The sequence below is a fragment of the Chelmon rostratus genome, chromosome 23 (genome assembly GCF_017976325.1).
Source record: "Chelmon rostratus isolate fCheRos1 chromosome 23, fCheRos1.pri, whole genome shotgun sequence".
NCBI classification, from domain to species: Eukaryota; Metazoa; Chordata; class Actinopteri; order Chaetodontiformes; family Chaetodontidae; genus Chelmon; species Chelmon rostratus.
The window spans coordinates 12,540,824-12,558,806 of NC_055680.1; the positions used below are offsets into that span (position 1 = coordinate 12,540,824).

Here is a 17,983-nt window from a genome sequence, read left to right on the forward strand (position 1 = left end):
TGCATCAGTATCTTATTGTTTAAAGTGTTGTCATTATCCAAAAAACAGTCCAAAACCCCAAAAAATTTTCCATTTTTCCAATTTGAAAACCTGGAACCATCAAATTGGAACCATTTGGCATTTTGGCCTCAAAAATGACTTAAACCAGTAGAATATTATCAAAATAGTTGCATCAATTACTCAACTATTTGTTTTCGCTCCATTAGCAATGCAAGAAATCATGCAACAATCTGGAGTCACGATCCTACAACGCATTGCTGCGCACACACACGACCACGGCGACTGGCTGAATCTGTTTCCTTCAGCTAAATCAGCACTGACCAGTGAAGCCGCCATCGGCGATGTTGAACATAAAGCGAGGTCGCTCAATGGGAGGCTTTCCGTTCCCCCTGGGCACCTCCTCTTTCGCTGTCCTGACTTCTTTCCCAGCATCCTTTTCACCCTTGACTTCCTCTGTTACAAAGACAACAAAGGTATCGTTTAGCAGAAAACTGAGCTTGTGCATTTATGGCAGCATCGTATCACAGACAGTGTGGCGGACCTTTCTTCACGTCAGCCACCTCGGCTTTATCCTTGGCATCCGTCGCCTCGGGTGTCTCTTTGTCTTTTTCCTTCTCCTCCGCCGCCTTTTCTCCGTCTGCAGGGAAAAACACTACACCTTACATCTAGAAGGACTTGTTGCATTGCTCCACACATGGTTCGATTTTATCCAGCTGACTCATTCGTTTGCCACGTTTCTTGTCTGTGCTTTTGTTTGTACCTGATTTCTCTTCTTTGACCTCTGTGTCTTGCTTTGTTTCTTCTTTACTCTCGTCTTTTTTCTCCTCCGTTGGAGTGTCACTTGTTTCTTTCTTCTCCTCCTGCTTCAGGTCACCGCCTTCTTTGCCTTCGCTTTTCTGGCCAGGGGACGCGCTGCGTGATGTCTCTTTCGTCGCAGAGGAAAGCTGTGGAAAGTAGCACAATAGCCTTGGTCTGTTTGTTGTTGTATGATAAAATCTTCAGATGTCAATCAGCTTTAAAGGTCCAGTGTGGAGGATTTAGGGGGCTCTATTGGCAAAAATGGAAAATAATATAAGTATGTTTTCATCAGTGTAGAATCACCTGAAAATAAGAATTGTTGTGTTTTTGATACCTTAGAATGAGCTCTTTGTATCTACACTCTTACATGGAGTCCGCCATGTTTCCCCGCCATGTTTCTACAGTAGCCCAGACGGCCTTTCGCCTTAACAGGGGAGGGACATAGGGGAGGGTGAGGCGAGGGGTGTTCAGTTGGTTGCAATCTGTGCCTTCACCACTAGATGCCACTAAATCCTGCACATTGGTCCTTTAATGGAACTGAGAAAAACTGTAAAACTTCATTATTATTCATGATTGATGGCCACACAGTTAATAATTTACAGCTTATTCTATTTGTGGTTTATTATACAGACAACACCATGGTTATTGTATGTTGTATGTTATTCACTCTACTTAGCATTTTGGATGACCACTTTCCACAGCACACTGTAGTGGTTTATTTTGTGTTTTTCTACCTCACAGGCAGCCAGCATTTTCCATTGATATGAAAATACCGCCGTAATTCCATTTAAAGCGTGGGTTAGTCCAAGCCTGCGCTGTTTGCCATGCAATAACAATGTCATTTTTGATTTTCATGCTGCATGAAAGTGAGCAGAAAAGCCTGACTGGAAGCAAGAGAGACATGCAAAAACAATGGCATGCCCTGGAAAAGTGTTGAAAGCCATGTAAAGCATATGGGATTTGTGGCAAAACACATAAGGAAAATGGAGGAATGTGACTTATTTAGGAGGCATAAAGCTTTTAAAAGTTTTAAAGAATGCTGTATTTCTTGCATTAGATGAAACTCCATCTGCTTCTCTTACTGATTAAATTGAGATTTCATAAAAGGGGCCAAAGTTTTGCAGAGATGCAAAAACAGAAACGCTAAATGTAAAGAAAACTTTAATTAGCATTATTTGGCTGATTAAGAAAGCACTGATTGGCACCTCCTCAGGGTCCGCAGTCCTGTTGCCGTCCACCTCTTTCCCCTCATCCTTCTCTTTCTCCTTCACTTTGTCAGACGGGGCCTCGCCTTCCTCTTTGTCCTCCTCCTTCTCTACCTCTTTCCCGTTCTTTTCCAGCTTGTCTGCAGGAGCAGGGGTCGCTGCACGTGTTCGGACAAATAAACACATAAAAACACCCACACACACACATTACTGTAGGTTGGATTTAACTCCAGCTTTAACTGGTGCCCTTTACATGGAGCGCCCCCTGCTGGATCTGGTGAGTACATGTTTGGTTACCTGGCTTAGAGGTGCAAGGTGTGTTGTTATAGCTGGCATCGGGGGTGGGTGTGGCAGTCTTCGCGGCAGGAGAGGAGGCCCTGGAGGAGGTTTTGTCTATGCTGACCTCAGGCTTGAGCTCTGGAAGACTCCACCGCCCGTTGATGTGCTCAAACTCCTGGATCTGGACACAGAACACTCAGCAAAATAAAAAGCTTGGCACACGCTCCCTTTACCTAATACCACCTTATTTAAACTCACCACCCACATGCCCTGCTCGCCTGGCAGCATATCATACATTCCCCCTGGCATAGACAGCAGATCAGGATGTCAGCAGGTTTCGACAAGTTGGACTGAAAACTGGATTGAAGATGTTTGGATAAATTCAAGTAAACTGGCAAACAGAGAGTAGTGGGCTAATCAGAACATCTTTCAAGATGTCAGGGTTGATTTCTCCACTGGAAAAAAACATTTTACTCAAGACCTAAGGACTACACTGCTTTGGAGCTTGTTGAATTTTAGACATTTTACTCCTTCATATGGACCCCGCTGATGTGGAGGCACCCTATTAAAGCTATAATCCTTAAGAATTTCATGAAAGCAAACCCCTGTTTATCAGTAATAGCCATTCAATCCTTGGTCTCAGTGAGTTTGTTTGGCTGCACTGTAAACCGATAAACCAGTTGCTCTTCTGTTGGATGTCTGGAAAAGCAGCGGCTCAAGGAGTGTTTGCTGCAACACTAAACAACACTTATTATAGCAGGAAACTCAGGTGTCGCAAAGTCAACCAGGACTGAAATATTTAGGATTACGACTCTGCGTTAAAACATCAAACCCGGAGAAATACGTGATTTTATTCAAGGTAATGATGGTGTGAGGATGGAAGGTGACTACAGGTAACGCGAATCAAACTTCATCTCGCCATGACAGTGGTTGTTCAACAATAAAGACAACAACTCCCATCATCCCACGCTACTTTACGACGTCATCAAACTACATTTTCTTTCTCTGTTTTGACTAAGAGACCCTGAGCAGCAGAAACCAGAGACTGTGCGTTCAAGTCTCGTAACTTGCTTCATTCCCCACATTTGTCTCGACCTAAGAGGGCGAGCAGCTCTGGTCTCACCTTCTTCTTGACGAGAGACATGACGCCGATCCGGGTGAGGACCGGCTGCCGGCACAAGCCCTCCCTCGGCACGCCGTCAGCGAACGTCTCTGCCCCATCGGCCACCGGCTCGCATAGGTGACGCATAAAGAGAGACACGTAAGCCCTGCCGAAGAAGAGGATAAACGCGTGGTTAAAGTACAGATAAAAATGGAGGAAGTGAATGGAGGAATTTCACTCAGCACAGTTTTTCCTTACTTGAATTCTTTCTCAGTCTTGCCCCTGAGGTCTCTGACCAGCCACTGAGAGGCGAAAGCGTCCTGAGACGGCATCCCCCAGCGCATCACGGCGTTCAGGAAAGCCTTTCGCTGGCGTGTGTTAAATCCCAGCACCTATTGATGGAGATCACAGTGTATTTCAGATAATCCTAATGAAGATGGCACTGTCTGGACAGAGAGAAGGTGCTAGTCTGTTCAAACGCATCTGTACGTACGTATACTCTGGAAGCGAGGAAGCTTTTTTTCATTCGTGCATTTCTTAAACGTCCCAAGGCCTTTTTTTCAATGCATCTGATTGCCTAATAATGCTAAAATAAACTTGAGCAGTGCAGGCCCTCATAATCCCGTCCACCGTTATCAGGATGATAAATGAGCTTGGAAGGCTCAGAGCTGTTAGAGATGTAATAGCTTTGCAGCCAGTCTCCAATTTGAGACTGTTAGATTGTTAGAAAAATATCTAAGAGTGCGCGTTCAACTTGAAACAAATCTGGCAGATTCCAGTAATATAACTATATAATAAAAAAAAACACACACACACAAAATGAAACTGGTTCCAGAGAGTTGTACAAACCTCGAGGTTGCCTCCCACTCTGGCCAGAAGAGGAGGCAGAGGTTTATCCTTCTCATTCCTCAACTGGCGACGCGACTGCCTTCGACCTGCAGGTAACACATCAGATCATGTCTGTGTGCATTAACTAGCGGCTTATTAGCATGTATACTGGTAGCATATTTGCTCTTATTTTGCAACTGTATTCTGGAGGTTGGGGTCATTAAAGGTTAAGTTATTAGGGTCGTAATTCATGGACAACAACTTCTTTACTTGCTGTCAATAAGCAGTAATTAGGAGGTTATTGAGGGAAAACTCTGCAGACGATGGTCAGGCAGAAAAAGGCATTAATAAGTGCTTTGTAATGACTTATAAAGAGCCAATGTGCTATTAATGTGCAACCTAATAAGCATGTAGCTGGTGAATATGTGCACCTCAATATAAAGTGCTAGTAGATCATTAGAACATCCAAGCAAAAGCTTCTGAAATGCTTCGAGCGTTTTCCTCTGACTGTCAGAAGTACGGGGGGAGGAGGCGGATGGAGGTTTGCATTTTTGGCGATCTAACTAGTTCGACTCCGCCAGGCGACTGTAACAACTAAATCAATTTCGACCTGTAATTCAACACAGACCCGATGAGTGTGTGTGTGTGTGTGTTACAGCAGCCGTCTTTCTGTGTTCATGGCCAGCACCGCTCAGCTCGATGTCTCTCTCTCTCTCTCGCTCTCCTTACCTTCTGGCCGATCGTCAAAGTCCTCGTCCTCCTCCTCGGAGCCCACTGAATACTCGGACTGGTTATCTGAAATGTCAGCATGCCACTCTGAAACAGCACACGTCAATAGTGGTCTGTCAATAGGCCAGGCCCATTCACTTCCACTGTGCAAGCAATAACTCAAACACATGTGTCGTCTGAAATCCTACTTCTATTAAGATCATGAGATTAGACTGATAAATCTGAACAAGAGATAAAAAATTCTGCTAGAAATCATTCTCAGGATGTGAAAGAGGATTAATTTTTAAATCCATGGCTTCCCGAAAGAATCCTCTTGGACTGCTAACATGATCCTAATACTAAGGTGTGATTGTTATGAACTAACTGACGGGAGTTTGTTCAGCTTACTCCAGCTTTTTAGAGACGGCCAGGCCCTACCTTGGTCCTCCTGCGCAGCGTCGTTGTAGTTGACAGGCTTGCGGTTCCTCTTGCCTTTACCCAGCTTGCTGGCCAGGTCCTCTTGTTGCTGCTCATAGTGATGCCGCAACAGCTTCTCCCAATAATCCGGATCCACGTTCTCCTCCTGTTTGATGATCTCCCGCTCGATCTCCTCCATCTGGAGCATCGGAGGAGCACACGGCGGTTAAAAATTTAAGTTTTGAGTTAGAAACCCTCCTTCGCTGCAAGTTAAAACCCTGGTGCAAGTTATTCTAAGGTGCTTCCATAGAGGCTGAGAGCCCTGCAGGTGGAAGGTGCCACCCTGATTCCAAAACAGTAGAGACGCTGTGTGAAACCTAAATAAAAATGCAATCTTTTGCAAACAAACTTTGTTTAATCACCTGTTACCAATCAACCTGTTTACCTGTGGAACAACAGGTGTTTTTGGAGCGTTCCACAACTTTCTCAATCTTTTGTTGCTCCTGTCCTAACTTGTTTGAAACATGTTGCTGCATCAAATTCAGAATAAACAGATATTTACAAAAATCAATGAAGCTGATGAGGAAAAACATTAAACATATTGTCTTTGTGCTGTTTTGTCAGCGAGAATTAAGGGCGTGGACTGTTACATTTGCTACTGGGCTATTTTGTGGTAATTATATTGAACTCGTTCTGTCTGTGCTGCATCTTTCCACCACAACAACACAAAGATTTCTTTTCCTGTATCATCAGCACATGAGGTAACCAGTCCGGCAGCGCCACCCTTCTGCAGCATTTATTTTCATTATCCGTTAATCTGCTGATCATTGTCTCAATTAAACTGATTCATCGTTGCTGCTGACACGTCTGTACATATTTCTTAATTTAGCTGCATTTATATTGCACGTTTATCCAAAACAGACGATCGGGAGCCCAAAGACACTTTGACATGTGGACCACCCCTATAAAAAGAGAGATCACGCCTGAGCTGAAATTTACATGAGTTGTGAACATGCGTGTGAAACAATCTGGGAGTCCAACTGTCTGCTTTATCTTCCAGTGTGTGTACACGCTGCAATAAACCCCCTGCTCCTCATCCTCATCCATGTCATTTTGAACATTTTTACCGCCCAGTCCACCTCCCCCGTCTCACCTTATCCTCCTCTCGGACCATGTACTGGGCCACTTTAAAGGAGCTGAGGTACTCGTTCATGTTCTGGACGTCCGAGTCGTCTGTGGCGTCTTGGCTTCGGTCCAGCAGCCTCTCGATGGCAGTGCTGTCGTAGTGGATCACGCTGCCCTCGTCCTCAGCCTTATCCCTCGAGCTGTTCTTCATACCTGTCGCACACAGAGTTAAAAAAAGCGGAGAAAATTTGTCCTGTTCTTCCAGTAATTTCTCCTGTCAACCAACTTCAATAAAAACCAGACCAAGCCAAGTGTGTTCACTGGCCAAAAAAATCGAGATGAGAGGGCGTTAAAGTGAGCGTGTTTGACACAATAATTTCATGCAGGTGGATCAGTCGGCCAGCTCGTCTCTATTAGAATCAATCTCACGCCACCTTTGACCCAAACTTTAAAACTCCAAAATTACACTTGACAAGGGAGTGAGAAACAACCGCACCTTCTCCTTCATCCTTGAAGAGCTCCTCTGTTCCGAACTTGAGGATGTCGTCCAGTTCCTGTTTGGTCATGGAGCCAGCTTTGGATCCCAGGCCCGGCCGGACCACCAGGTGGGTCAGCATCATCTTCCTCTTGGCCACCTGGGTGATGCGCTCCTCCACGCTGGCCCGCGTCACAAAGCGGTAGATCATCACCTTGTTGGCCTGCCCGATTCTGTGGGCCCGACTGAACGCCTGCGGAGGGGAGGACAAAGCCGACAGGTGAGGCTCAAATCGGACTGAATCGCTGCCTCCGGCGGCGTCCGGCGGGGCCGTCGTACCTGTATGTCGTTGTGAGGGTTCCAGTCAGAGTCAAAGATGACGACGGTGTCTGCTGTGGCCAAGTTGATGCCTAAACCTCCAGCTCTGGTGGAGAGCAAGAAACAAAAATGACAAGCACCAGGAGCTGCAGGCAGAGACAGAGCGAAACAAACAGACAGTAACATTAATCATCTCCATTCAATGATAGAATCCTGCTGATACCTGTGTTTCCTCTGTATCCAATAATATGATGAGACTGTTCCTCTGTACTGTGTGGTGCTAATGTTATTATAACAGAGGACATTTACCCTCATTGGTGTGGAGTGTCAAATACATGACGCTCCTGGAGCTTACGCCCGTCTTGTAGAAAGATGTTTCCGGATTTATTGCACATTACAGCTTGTTTGACGTCAATGCACAACTGTCAGAACACCTGGCGGTGTTGGTAAAAGGAATTGATAAGTGATTCTGCTGGATCAATATGGAACCAGTTCTCGGTTCCCATCCCAAACTGCTCTTCCCCTCATCATTGTTCCTTAGTGGTGGGGTCTAGTTTGTGTAACATTGTCATGTTAGCTCTATTTTATTAAAACGTGAAATATCTATATGCAAATAAGGTATTTTTGTGTTTTCTATGACCTCTGTGCAGCTTTTTCTATTGTTGAAAATATATTTGGAAAGTGTCTCTCATGATTTGCTTGATGCTGAAACTTTTTTCAGGCCAATACTCTTTATTTTTCACCCAGCACTCATTCTTAGGCTACTATTCATACTGTATAATTGAATACCATTTGTTGCCAGCGACTGCTTAGTGATTTAGCCAAGCTCCACATTAAAAACAAACTCAGCATGCGACACAGAGCTGATCGTCCTTTGTAGCTCACAGACATCAGTAATTGTTGTGCCTGCTGTTAAAGCTAAATAAATCTCAGGAATCTGTCAGCTTGGCATCAGTTGGAGCATCATCCTGCAGCCTGACTCCCTGAGTCCTTCTACCAACTACCTGAACTTCCATCTGCTCAGCAGTGCAGAGCAGCAAACTGTGAAGTCGAGAGAAGCCCGGCTCCTAAGCACACACAGGAAACAGCAATGCAGTACTGGTGCAGTATTTGTAATATGATCTCTCACATCTCTTTTGGATCTAGCTGGCTGTCCCTGACTTGTACTAAGGTCGGGGTATTAACATGCATTCATATACACGCATGTATGCTTACAGTATATGTCTGCAGGTTGTTTTACATTCAGTTGTTAAAATAACTGTCTGTCTCAATTAAACATGTTAGCTCAAGCTAGCAGGAAGTGGGAATTTTCTTGTAGAGTAAAATGTATGATTCCTGTCAAAGTCCCACTTGTGACCAGTAGAGGTCAAGAAGAACTACCTGCACCTCTAATGCCTGCACGTCATCCAGTGTCTCACCGTTGAAGCGGTCAATGGCCTCCTGTCTCAGCGCTCCTGTGATTCCTCCGTCAATCCTTTCATACTTATAACCTTCATGGTCCAAGAAATCTTCCAGCAAGTCCAACATTTTAGTCATCTGTAAATGGAGGAGGGGGAAAGGGGGTCATGTGAGCGTGCTTTCATCCATACTTGATTAACCACAGCTGGAGTCAGTCTGCTGCTGAGCCTTCTGCAGGTGTCGTTGGACTAATTTGACATCTGCGAAGAGAGGTGTCCATCTGGTGTGTGTGTGTGTGTGTGTGTGTGTGTGGATATACTTGCCTGTGCGTGTGCTGACTACATTTACGTGTCTATGTGAGCGTATACCTGTGAGAAGACCAGAACTCGGTGCCCCTGCTCTTTCAGTTTCCTCAGCATCTTCTGCAACAGCATCAGTTTCCCGGAGGCCTTCGTGAGGGCCGAGCCCTCGTAAGCCCCGTTTGGTGTTTTCTGGGCTTCCTGCAAACACACACAAAACATGCAACGAGCTGAATAATAGCACACAGTATGTGAGTGTCTCCTGCGTGACGTGAGAATAATTATTTTACCTGCTGCACTTATGATAAATTAGTAAAATAACGTGAAGCCTCATAATAAATAAAGGACTGCCTGCATCTCAGAGGTCAAATATGATACAAAAGCACTACTGAACATCACCACAAGGTGTCACTGTTCCGTGATTCAGGAGTAATTCAAAGCAAATGGATCAACAAGATGTGAAACATGAGCAAATAATCAATGACTTAAACTTCCTGTTCTAACCATGGAGGCGACGGGGAAGAGGTAGGGGTGGTTGCAGCACTTCTTCAGGTCCATCATGATGTTGAGCAGGGAGACCTGGTTTCCTCCGCCTTTTGAGTTCAGGGCCTCAAAGTTCTTGGTGAGGATCAGCTTGTAGTATTTCCTGTGTTTAAATACATAAAGCTGAATGATGAAATGATAAATACAAAGAAATTAAAGGGGCCAACCATTATATGGAGATTGTGTGGCTGCTGCTAAATATAAGTATAAAGATCACTATGAATCCCTTCAAACCACATGAACCAAATAGGGCATTTTTGATTCATTAAATAAATTACATCTGCATACTTTTTTAAATATTAACAGTTATTTAACCACAGTTTATCTTGCCTGCAGGTAAAAACATGTCAGGACTAGTTTAAAACTGGGCTGAATTTGACAGGGGAGTTGTTGCTGACATACAGTAGTTGAGGAGGTGTTAAAACGATGGCAACAATGCATATCCCCCTCAAACCCTCCCACGTGTCGTACTTCTGCATAGGGCTCAGCTCCACTCTGACAATCAGCTCGGTCTTGGCGGGCATGTTCTTGAAGACGTCGGCCTTGAGCCTCCGCAGCATGTGAGGCCCCAGCAGGTCGTGGAGTTTCTTGATCTGGTCCTCCTTAGAGATGTCGGCAAACTCTTCCAGGAATCCCTCAAGGTTGCTGTGCACAGAGACAGACTGGTTGAAGGACTGAATACAGAGCTCCAAGTTCAAGTTAGACATTATCTCACTGGAAAGAATGATATAAAGTAGAAACTATAAAGAAACAAACATTCTTGCATATATGTTTGAAGTTTCCCAAACTTGACTTCTTCATGAACACTGGTGTGTTAGTGTGTGTGTGTGTATGTGTGTGTGTGTGTGTTTGTGTGTGTGAAGGCCTACTTGAAGCGGTTGGGTGTGAGGAAGTTGAGCAGGTGAAACAGCTCCTCCAGGTTGTTCTGCAGGGGAGTTCCTGTCAGCAGCAGCTTGTGGTCGATCTTATAGTCGTTCAGGCGCCTGAAAAACTGCAAAGGCAAGAAAAGTTAAACTCCCTGTCACGCAATTATTTCAGTATTCTTTGATATGTAATATTTGATATATAATGCATTCATGTATTTATTTATTGGCATTGTGGTTGTTGTCAATGTAGTTATAAATTTTCCATGGTAACAATTATTCAAGAGCCCAACAGATACATCTGCACGCATGCAACACACTACTGTTTAAAATGTTTTTATCGACTTGTCGGTTTATTGTTTGCTTTCAATATATGTACCCAGGACTCCCTGCAAAGCAGTACTAATACTCAGTTGATTACTTTGGTATAAGTACAAGTACATTGAATTTAAGTAGTAAGAACCTGCAGTGGGAAAATGCCCAAAATATATTAAAGATACTGTAATTATTTTAGCGAGTGTTGCCATTACATAGTTTGTCCACCAGAGAGCAGTGACGCTCATTTTTCACCTCTTTTTCAAAAACTGTTATCTATCTGTTATAATGTGGATTTTCTAACTCAAATATCCGTCTCAAAAATACAGTACTAACACATTTGGGCTCTTTATGTAATAACACAGACAGATATTTGTGTATATATCTGTGAACAGTACCTTGGACTGGTTGTTCTTCAGGCGGTGAGCCTCGTCCACCACCAGACAGGCCCAGTCGATGGACTTGAGCGCCGTCTGGTCGATGGTCACCAACTCGTAGGAGGTCAGCAGCACGTGGAATTTGATGGGAGCCTCTCTCTGCAGGAACAGTGGAGGGAAGCAAGATATAAACAGTGCATACATACTTATATATACACAATACATATTGTGGTGGTTGTGATGTTTGTGAACAACAATTTTCTAAATGCAATCAAATGCTTGGTATAAGAATTTAAAGAATTTGTGGGAACATGTTTGAATTTGGCAAATGCACTAAAAAAGAGGTCAAATGTCCTTTCAGGGCTTCTGTAGGAGGTGATGAAAAGAAGAGGGCTCAATATGTATCACAATATAAATAAGAATATTTCCACTGTGAGGCATCAGATTAAAATCATCACATATGTAAAACCAGCTAATTCTGTTAGTTGTGTTATATTTTGTCAGGAATTATAAACACAAAAAGACAACATGATTCCACTGGAAATAAAATAAATGGCCACATCTGTTTTCATTCTCCTTTCCACACCTTCCCTCTTCCCTCCTCACCCTCAGCTTGAAGGCCTTCTTCCCTCCCTTGACGGCCGTGTCGTCGAACGAGAACTCGTTCTCTCTGATGATGGCCCGGCTGTCCTTGTCCCCCGTGTATGTCACCACGTAGAAGTCGGGCGCCCACATCTCGAACTCCCTCTCCCAGTTGATGATGGTGGAGAGCGGCGCGCTGACCAGGAACGGCCCCTTGGTGTGACCCTGAGCGACAGAGGAGGAAGATTTCACGCAATCTGTCAGCGCCGGCCATCGCAAGGAGGCGAAACAAGGCCGGCACGAGGGCCGAGGGGCTCCGGTACCTCTTTGAAGAGCGAGTAGAGGAAGACGATGGTCTGGATGGTCTTGCCGAGGCCCATCTCATCTGCCAGGATGGTGTCCGTGCCCTGAGCCCAGGAAAACCGCAGCCAGTTCAGACCCTCCAGCTGGTACAGGTGCAGCGTCCCACCTGTCGACGTGACAAAGTCGGGCTGCTCCTCGTATTTTATCGTGGGCTGGGAGGGCAGAAGGAGAAATGAAGAGGATTCTGTCACTTGCAAATAATGTGGTTCTTTTATCACTGAGTTTTGGTGTAAGATATAGACGGGCAGCTCTAAATCAGACATCATGATACAGAAACTACAGCTACAGTTAACCCACATCAGTGACCGGCGAGGCGGGAGACTCCTCTTCACCCTCCTGGTTCTTGCTCCTCATCCTCCTGGGTTTGTCTGGGTCCTCCTTCATTATTGCGTCTCTGTTGGACAGCAAGTCACCACTGAGCATTAATCAGCCGTGCAGGAGCGTCAACAAATGAGAAGTCAGAGGGGGCGGGTCCTACCTGTGTCTCCAGTAGTTGCTCTTGTAAACTGCAAAGTCGGGGATATCCAGGTCATCTCTCTCCCAGGTGCACTGGTCGTAGGTCAGGTCTCTCCATTTGACCAGGTAGTGGTACGTCCCCTTCTTGTCCACACTGGCAGACAGTGAGAGAAGGTGGACACTGCTGAACGAGCTGCTGCAAAATATGTGTTTGTGGTGTCGAAAATACGAGAAGCAGAGTGAGCTTAAGAAGCCCAGTTTTTTCTCTTTTGCTCCTGACATTTCTGGCCTTCTGTAACTTTAAGGCTCGTAGCTCAAAATGCGCCAGTCAGTCCGTTTCCACGGCGACATTGTTTGAAAGAGGATGCAATTTTCTGCGTTTTGCTGAACACATGGTGAGTGATGAGCTAAAACTGTGTAGGTAAAGGAGTCTAACACTGCAGCCCTGCTCTGCACAGTGTCATCCACTTTAACTCTGAGCATACCTTCCATTCATTTCAATGAGAGGAAAAACTCCATAAAACACTGATTATTTCAAAAAGTATTAAAGGTATAAACGCTACAGATACAAACATACACTCAGGAACTGAAGCTCTATTGACTGCACGTTTTGAAGTACTTAAATATTCTCACGTTACTTTTGAAGTACTTTTAACTTTGCAGCTTCCCTAGTCAATTTAACATAAGTAATGGAATAAGGTTTGACACATTCGAGCGGATACTGCATGCTCACACCCAGACAGACTCCCTCACCTGTGGTTGATGATGCGGTGGATCATCATCCACTCGGGCTTGATGCCGTATTTGTAGTACTTGTCTTCCAGGATGGCGTACTGGGGGTCCTTGGCCCTCCTCTTCTCGCTCTTTCCCACCCCGTTCTCGTCCTCGCCGCCCGACCCATAATCCAGGCTGGGAGGCTCGTCCATGTCCGTCTTCCTCTGGTAGTTTCTGTACATCACCGAGTGGAAGATCTCCAGCTGGAGGGGCGAAGAGGGAGAGAAGGATGATTTTTCTTCGAGTCGGTCAGCAGCAGCTGCTAGATTAAAATTTTCTGCTTAAATTTTGAGCAAAACCCACGATTGACCGTCTTTCTATTCCTTTCTGTTACCTCTAGAGTGTTTTGCAACGTGTATTCTTTAAGTATATCACATCTAATGGCTGAAATACTGCATGAGTCCAAAACAGGAGACCACACTCAAGATGAGTAAAGTTCTTTTGCCAACTGAGGATGCACAGGATCACTAGTTTCCAACCTTTCTGGCTTGTGAGCTTCTAAAATTAAGTCAAATAAAGTCAAATACAGCCTTAATATGAACATGAGTTTTGAGAACTAGAACTAAAGAATTATATTCCTCCTTGATTTGCTTTATCTGAAGGGTTTTTAGAAGCCTGTAAAGGTTAAGATATCCAGTATTTCACAAGAAAAAACTATAAAAAAATATATATATATAGTTTCTCATCTTCTTCTTCTTAAAATTATCGCTTCATCCCTCGGCTGATGGTTCCTCCCTCACCTGCAGCTCGGTGATCCAGGTACAGTGCCAGTAGGACTGCCCGGTCAACTTGACAAAGAACTCCCTCTCGGCTCTGCCCTTCATGGGCGGCGGCAGGGGGGCGTCAGGTGGGGCGTCAGGAGCTGGGGGAACCGGGATGGGAGGCGGAGGCTCACCCCATCGCCAGTGGAGGATCTTCTGGACACGTCCTTTGATTGGCGGACACTGGGGGGTGAAGACACTTATTAGTTAGTCCTCGCGAGTGTGTACTGAGACTATTCATCCAGTCGCACACAGCAGAGTCTGTCTGATACCTCTGTGCCTGACAAAGAGCTCATTTGGGCTTGAAACACACTTTTTCTAATGTAGTAAAACAGAGACTTGGAGACTGTTTTTTAGACTCTCACTGATTGGTTGGAATCAGACATAAACAGCGAAGAAGTGAACCAGAAGCAGCTCACCGTGCAGCGCGGACACAGCCACTCTCCGTTGGGGATCTCCGGCAGCGGTGGGTTTAGACAGTGGATGTGGTACGAGGAGGTGCAGGTGTCGCAGCACAGCAGCTCACCTCCGTCTTTACACACCCGGCAGAACTCCATGTGGTCGTCATCCTCCTCCTCCGCCCCAGTGGGGACCCCCACCCCGACCTCGGATATCACCCTGTCTTCGCTGTCCTCCTCAAAATCCTCAAAGTCCTCGTCCTTGGCTTCCCACTGGATTCCCTCTTTTTCCTGGGGAGGGAAACGTTCGATTGATTGATCGACATCTCGACTGAGTTTAAGAACACAGTCAAAGTTGAACCAGGTGATCACGATGGTTTTTTATTAACTATGACTGAAAAACTAAGTACAAGGAGAAGAACTCGGACCAGCAGGATTCATTCACCTTCCATCATAATCACAGCAGAGATGCACTTAATCAGCGCACACGCGCACCGGATCTGAACTACCTGATTTATGCAAAACTAACTACTCCAGCAGAGGGCGATGTCAGGAGAAGTTAAGCATATTTGTGGTCCCCTTTACCTGCACACCGATGCCTCTTTACGAGTATATTTAACAACACTGGCACCTCAATCACTAACGAACAAGAGGAATAACGTACTCATTTAATAGAAAGCTAAACGTCTGAGTGATTTATGTTTGAAACTAGGAATTGTGTAAGGCTCAACAGGTGAGTACAAAACTGCTTTGTGGAAGTCAGAATTTCTTCTTCTTCTTCGTCATTACTTGAAAAATAACTGCAGGTTCTTTGAGACTTTTTTGTACTTGTATTAAAAAGTCTTGTCAAGTGAAATTTTCCTGTTCTGTTGCAGATATTTTAGCTTATTTTAAGCAATATATCCCCCGTTTTATTGCTTTTTTCTTGTGCATGAGAGCTCATGCAGCGAATTTCTCTGCTTGGATGCAAAACGTTCATCACACGCCACTGTTGGAGATAAAGCACCTTAGCAACAACAGCAATAACCACAAATGTGCGGATAGTAGCGAGTCAACAACACAAGGATCTGGACGACCGTTTGTTTGTTTCAACAGTGTTTCTTCGCTGTCAGCTAAAATGCAATTTTGCCAGCACATGCACACAAAGACTCCAACAAACACCTGCACAGTCGACATTAAATTCAACCCAAGACTCGCTGTGATTGGCTCATTTTTCAACACACACAGAGCTGAGCCTTCAGAATGAACTGAGAGATTCAATAATCTCATTATGTTCTACACATAGTGGCTTTAAAGCTTGGTTTTATTCAAGTGATAAAACAGTTCACTGTGTCATGGTAACCAAAGAAAAGAGCATCTGTTTTTTTTGTTGTTGTTGTTGTGACATTACTGAATAGATCTACACCCACAGCAGCACTTCAGGTATCTGTCTTTGTCTGGGCAGGATTCTGTATCTCTCCACTGAGGTGTGCGATGCAGCTACAAAGCCTCTATTCATCTGGTGCTCCAAGCAAGTAAAAACAAATCACTTTTAACTGTTTTTTCCACTCGGGTTTGCCAAGTAGATGCATGGCTGGGGGATGAATATGCGAATGAGGACGCTGAGAAGAACCGCGCGCAGGAAGCGGCAGCGGACGTGGTCCGGCGGGGCTGTACTCACGCAGTGCGGGCAGCTCCACTTGCCCTCGGGGGCCTTGTCCAGCTCGGGCTCGAGGCAGACGAGGTGGTACGCTCGGGGGCAGGTGTCGCACAGGATGATCTCCCCACCCTGCTGGCACACCTCGCAGTAGTCCTGGTGATCCGTCTCGTAGCCGTCGCCCTCCTCGTCGCCTGGGACTGGAGGGAGCAAGCACAGGCAGACGGGACACAAGCGTCTGAAAATGTGTGTTTTTGTGAAAACTAAAAACATCTAAATCAAAGCATTTACTCTTAACCCTGCAGAGAATATTCTTAGAGCCTGAAATATAACTCAGATAACCAGGGGAGCGCTTTCTGTTGCATTTTCCGTTACATGTTACTGGTCTCACGATAAACCAGTTAAATTCCCAACAGTTAGCATGTGCAATACTACGATGTAAATGTATACTCTTTATACTGCATATGCATATTCATACTGTGTTATTCTCCTACTACTGGTATTATAATAGTATTCTTGTTATAATTATTGTTATTATATATATCTATATATATATATATATATGCTACTATACATTAGTGTTACTATTAGTATTGTTATTATTATCGTTATTATAGTATTAGCAGTAGTAGTGACTTGATATAGACTGTTTACCATCAAATATATTTCTATATAGAGTTGTTATTTATTGTAGCATAATACACATTTCCATATTGTTTGTTATTTATGGATGATTTATACTGTTGTATAGTGTACTTATTTTTTACATTCTCTAAAATATTTCTTATTTCCTTTTTCTATTCTATTACTGTTGTACAATGGCAACTGCAACTGCAGCATCTTTTACATCCAGCTGTGTTCAAATTGGTTGTAAAACTGGTTAAAGAAACACTATAAACTCCTCCTCTGTATTCATGTGAATAGTTGGACTAAGTGCAATTACGACCACCATCTTCCTCAGGCTCGTGTTCAGCAGTTGCTTACTTTTCTTCTTCTTCTTGGCCGGCCGGCCCCGCTTGTTCTTCTTGACGCGGCCGGAGCTGTCGGAGCGAACCGAGGAGCTGTGGACGCTGGAGTCCTCCTGCTCGGACTCGTCCTCGTCCATATCGTCGCTCTGCCAGAGAGCGGGGACGGGCGAGAGAATGAAAGAGAAGAGAGGTGAGCGGGTGACGGTGGGAACGTGGACGCAGAGGGAGGGTGAAGAAGCTTTGAACTCACCGAGCAGCTCTTCTTCCTCTTGGCGCCTATAGGTGACAGCTTGATCCGAATGGGCGCCATCTTTTTGGCCTTTGCTGCAGCCTTTTTCTTGTCTGGGACTCGAGGACTTTTACTGCGCTTCTTATAGCCAGGGCCTGGACAAAGAAGATCATGTGCAACATTTACCATAAAAGACTGACCAAGCGGCCAACTACCCACAACTGCTCATGTCTGCTTTACTGGATTTCAAAGAGCTAAAGGGGTCCATGGGAAGAGGAGCTACAGGTGTAAAGCTGACTGCTGACCTTTGCCCTCTTTCGTCTTGGCCTTTCTGATCGGCGGCGGCTGCAGCGGCAGCTCGGGTGAAGCAGTCGCGGCGGAGACCTGCTCGGCTACGGCGATCGCGGCAGCTGCAGCGGCCGCCGCGACAGCAGCGGCATTGCCCTTGAAGGGGTTGTTAGAGCTGAACTCCCTCCACTTGGCCCCCAGGATGGTCATCATCTTGGACATGGGGATCTTAGGATTCTTCTTGGCTATCATCGGCCTGGGGGGGGGAGGGTGAGATGGTTGGGAGCGTTAGAATGCTTTTGAGTGAGACACCATACAGGCAGAAAAAACACGGAAATCTGCAGAGCTGTGGCATTTTCAGCATGCATAACGTTTTAATTCCTGCTGACTGCCAATTATATTTATACGTATTAGTCACAGTGATTTGCAGCATGTGCAAAAGTGAACATAACCATAGTCGCTGGTGAAAGAATAATGC

At 45.1% G+C, this 17,983-nt stretch overlaps 1 protein-coding gene across 3 annotated transcripts in view; it reads right to left on the bottom strand.

Moving 5' to 3' along the window:
* Positions 1-17,983, bottom strand: part of chd3 (chromodomain helicase DNA binding protein 3) — a 42,542-nt gene that overhangs the window by 19,844 nt on the left and 4,715 nt on the right. For 2 of the 3 annotated variants that reach the window (XM_041965789.1, XM_041965787.1), the window contains exons 5-34: positions 17,523-17,761; positions 17,239-17,372; positions 17,005-17,134; positions 16,045-16,220; positions 14,406-14,675; positions 13,966-14,169; positions 13,205-13,428; positions 12,474-12,647; positions 12,293-12,389; positions 11,956-12,147; positions 11,657-11,857; positions 11,072-11,209; positions 10,365-10,486; positions 9,967-10,140; positions 9,457-9,598; positions 9,022-9,153; positions 8,674-8,791; positions 7,277-7,401; positions 6,959-7,190; positions 6,491-6,675; positions 5,359-5,536; positions 4,942-5,028; positions 4,234-4,319; positions 3,643-3,776; positions 3,406-3,550; positions 2,301-2,463; positions 2,004-2,161; positions 761-944; positions 542-637; positions 322-453 (exon numbers count right to left, since the gene is read on the bottom strand). In XM_041965789.1, the coding sequence (XP_041821723.1) occupies positions 322-453; positions 542-637; positions 761-944; positions 2,004-2,161; positions 2,301-2,463; positions 3,406-3,550; positions 3,643-3,776; positions 4,234-4,319; positions 4,942-5,028; positions 5,359-5,536; positions 6,491-6,675; positions 6,959-7,190; positions 7,277-7,401; positions 8,674-8,791; positions 9,022-9,153; positions 9,457-9,598; positions 9,967-10,140; positions 10,365-10,486; positions 11,072-11,209; positions 11,657-11,857; positions 11,956-12,147; positions 12,293-12,389; positions 12,474-12,647; positions 13,205-13,428; positions 13,966-14,169; positions 14,406-14,675; positions 16,045-16,220; positions 17,005-17,134; positions 17,239-17,372; positions 17,523-17,761 (4,772 nt within the window). The remainder of the gene's footprint in view (positions 1-321; positions 454-541; positions 638-760; positions 945-2,003; positions 2,162-2,300; positions 2,464-3,405; positions 3,551-3,642; positions 3,777-4,233; positions 4,320-4,941; positions 5,029-5,358; positions 5,537-6,490; positions 6,676-6,958; positions 7,191-7,276; positions 7,402-8,673; positions 8,792-9,021; positions 9,154-9,456; positions 9,599-9,966; positions 10,141-10,364; positions 10,487-11,071; positions 11,210-11,656; positions 11,858-11,955; positions 12,148-12,292; positions 12,390-12,473; positions 12,648-13,204; positions 13,429-13,965; positions 14,170-14,405; positions 14,676-16,044; positions 16,221-17,004; positions 17,135-17,238; positions 17,373-17,522; positions 17,762-17,983) is intronic. The other variant, XM_041965788.1, reaches the window with a different exon arrangement.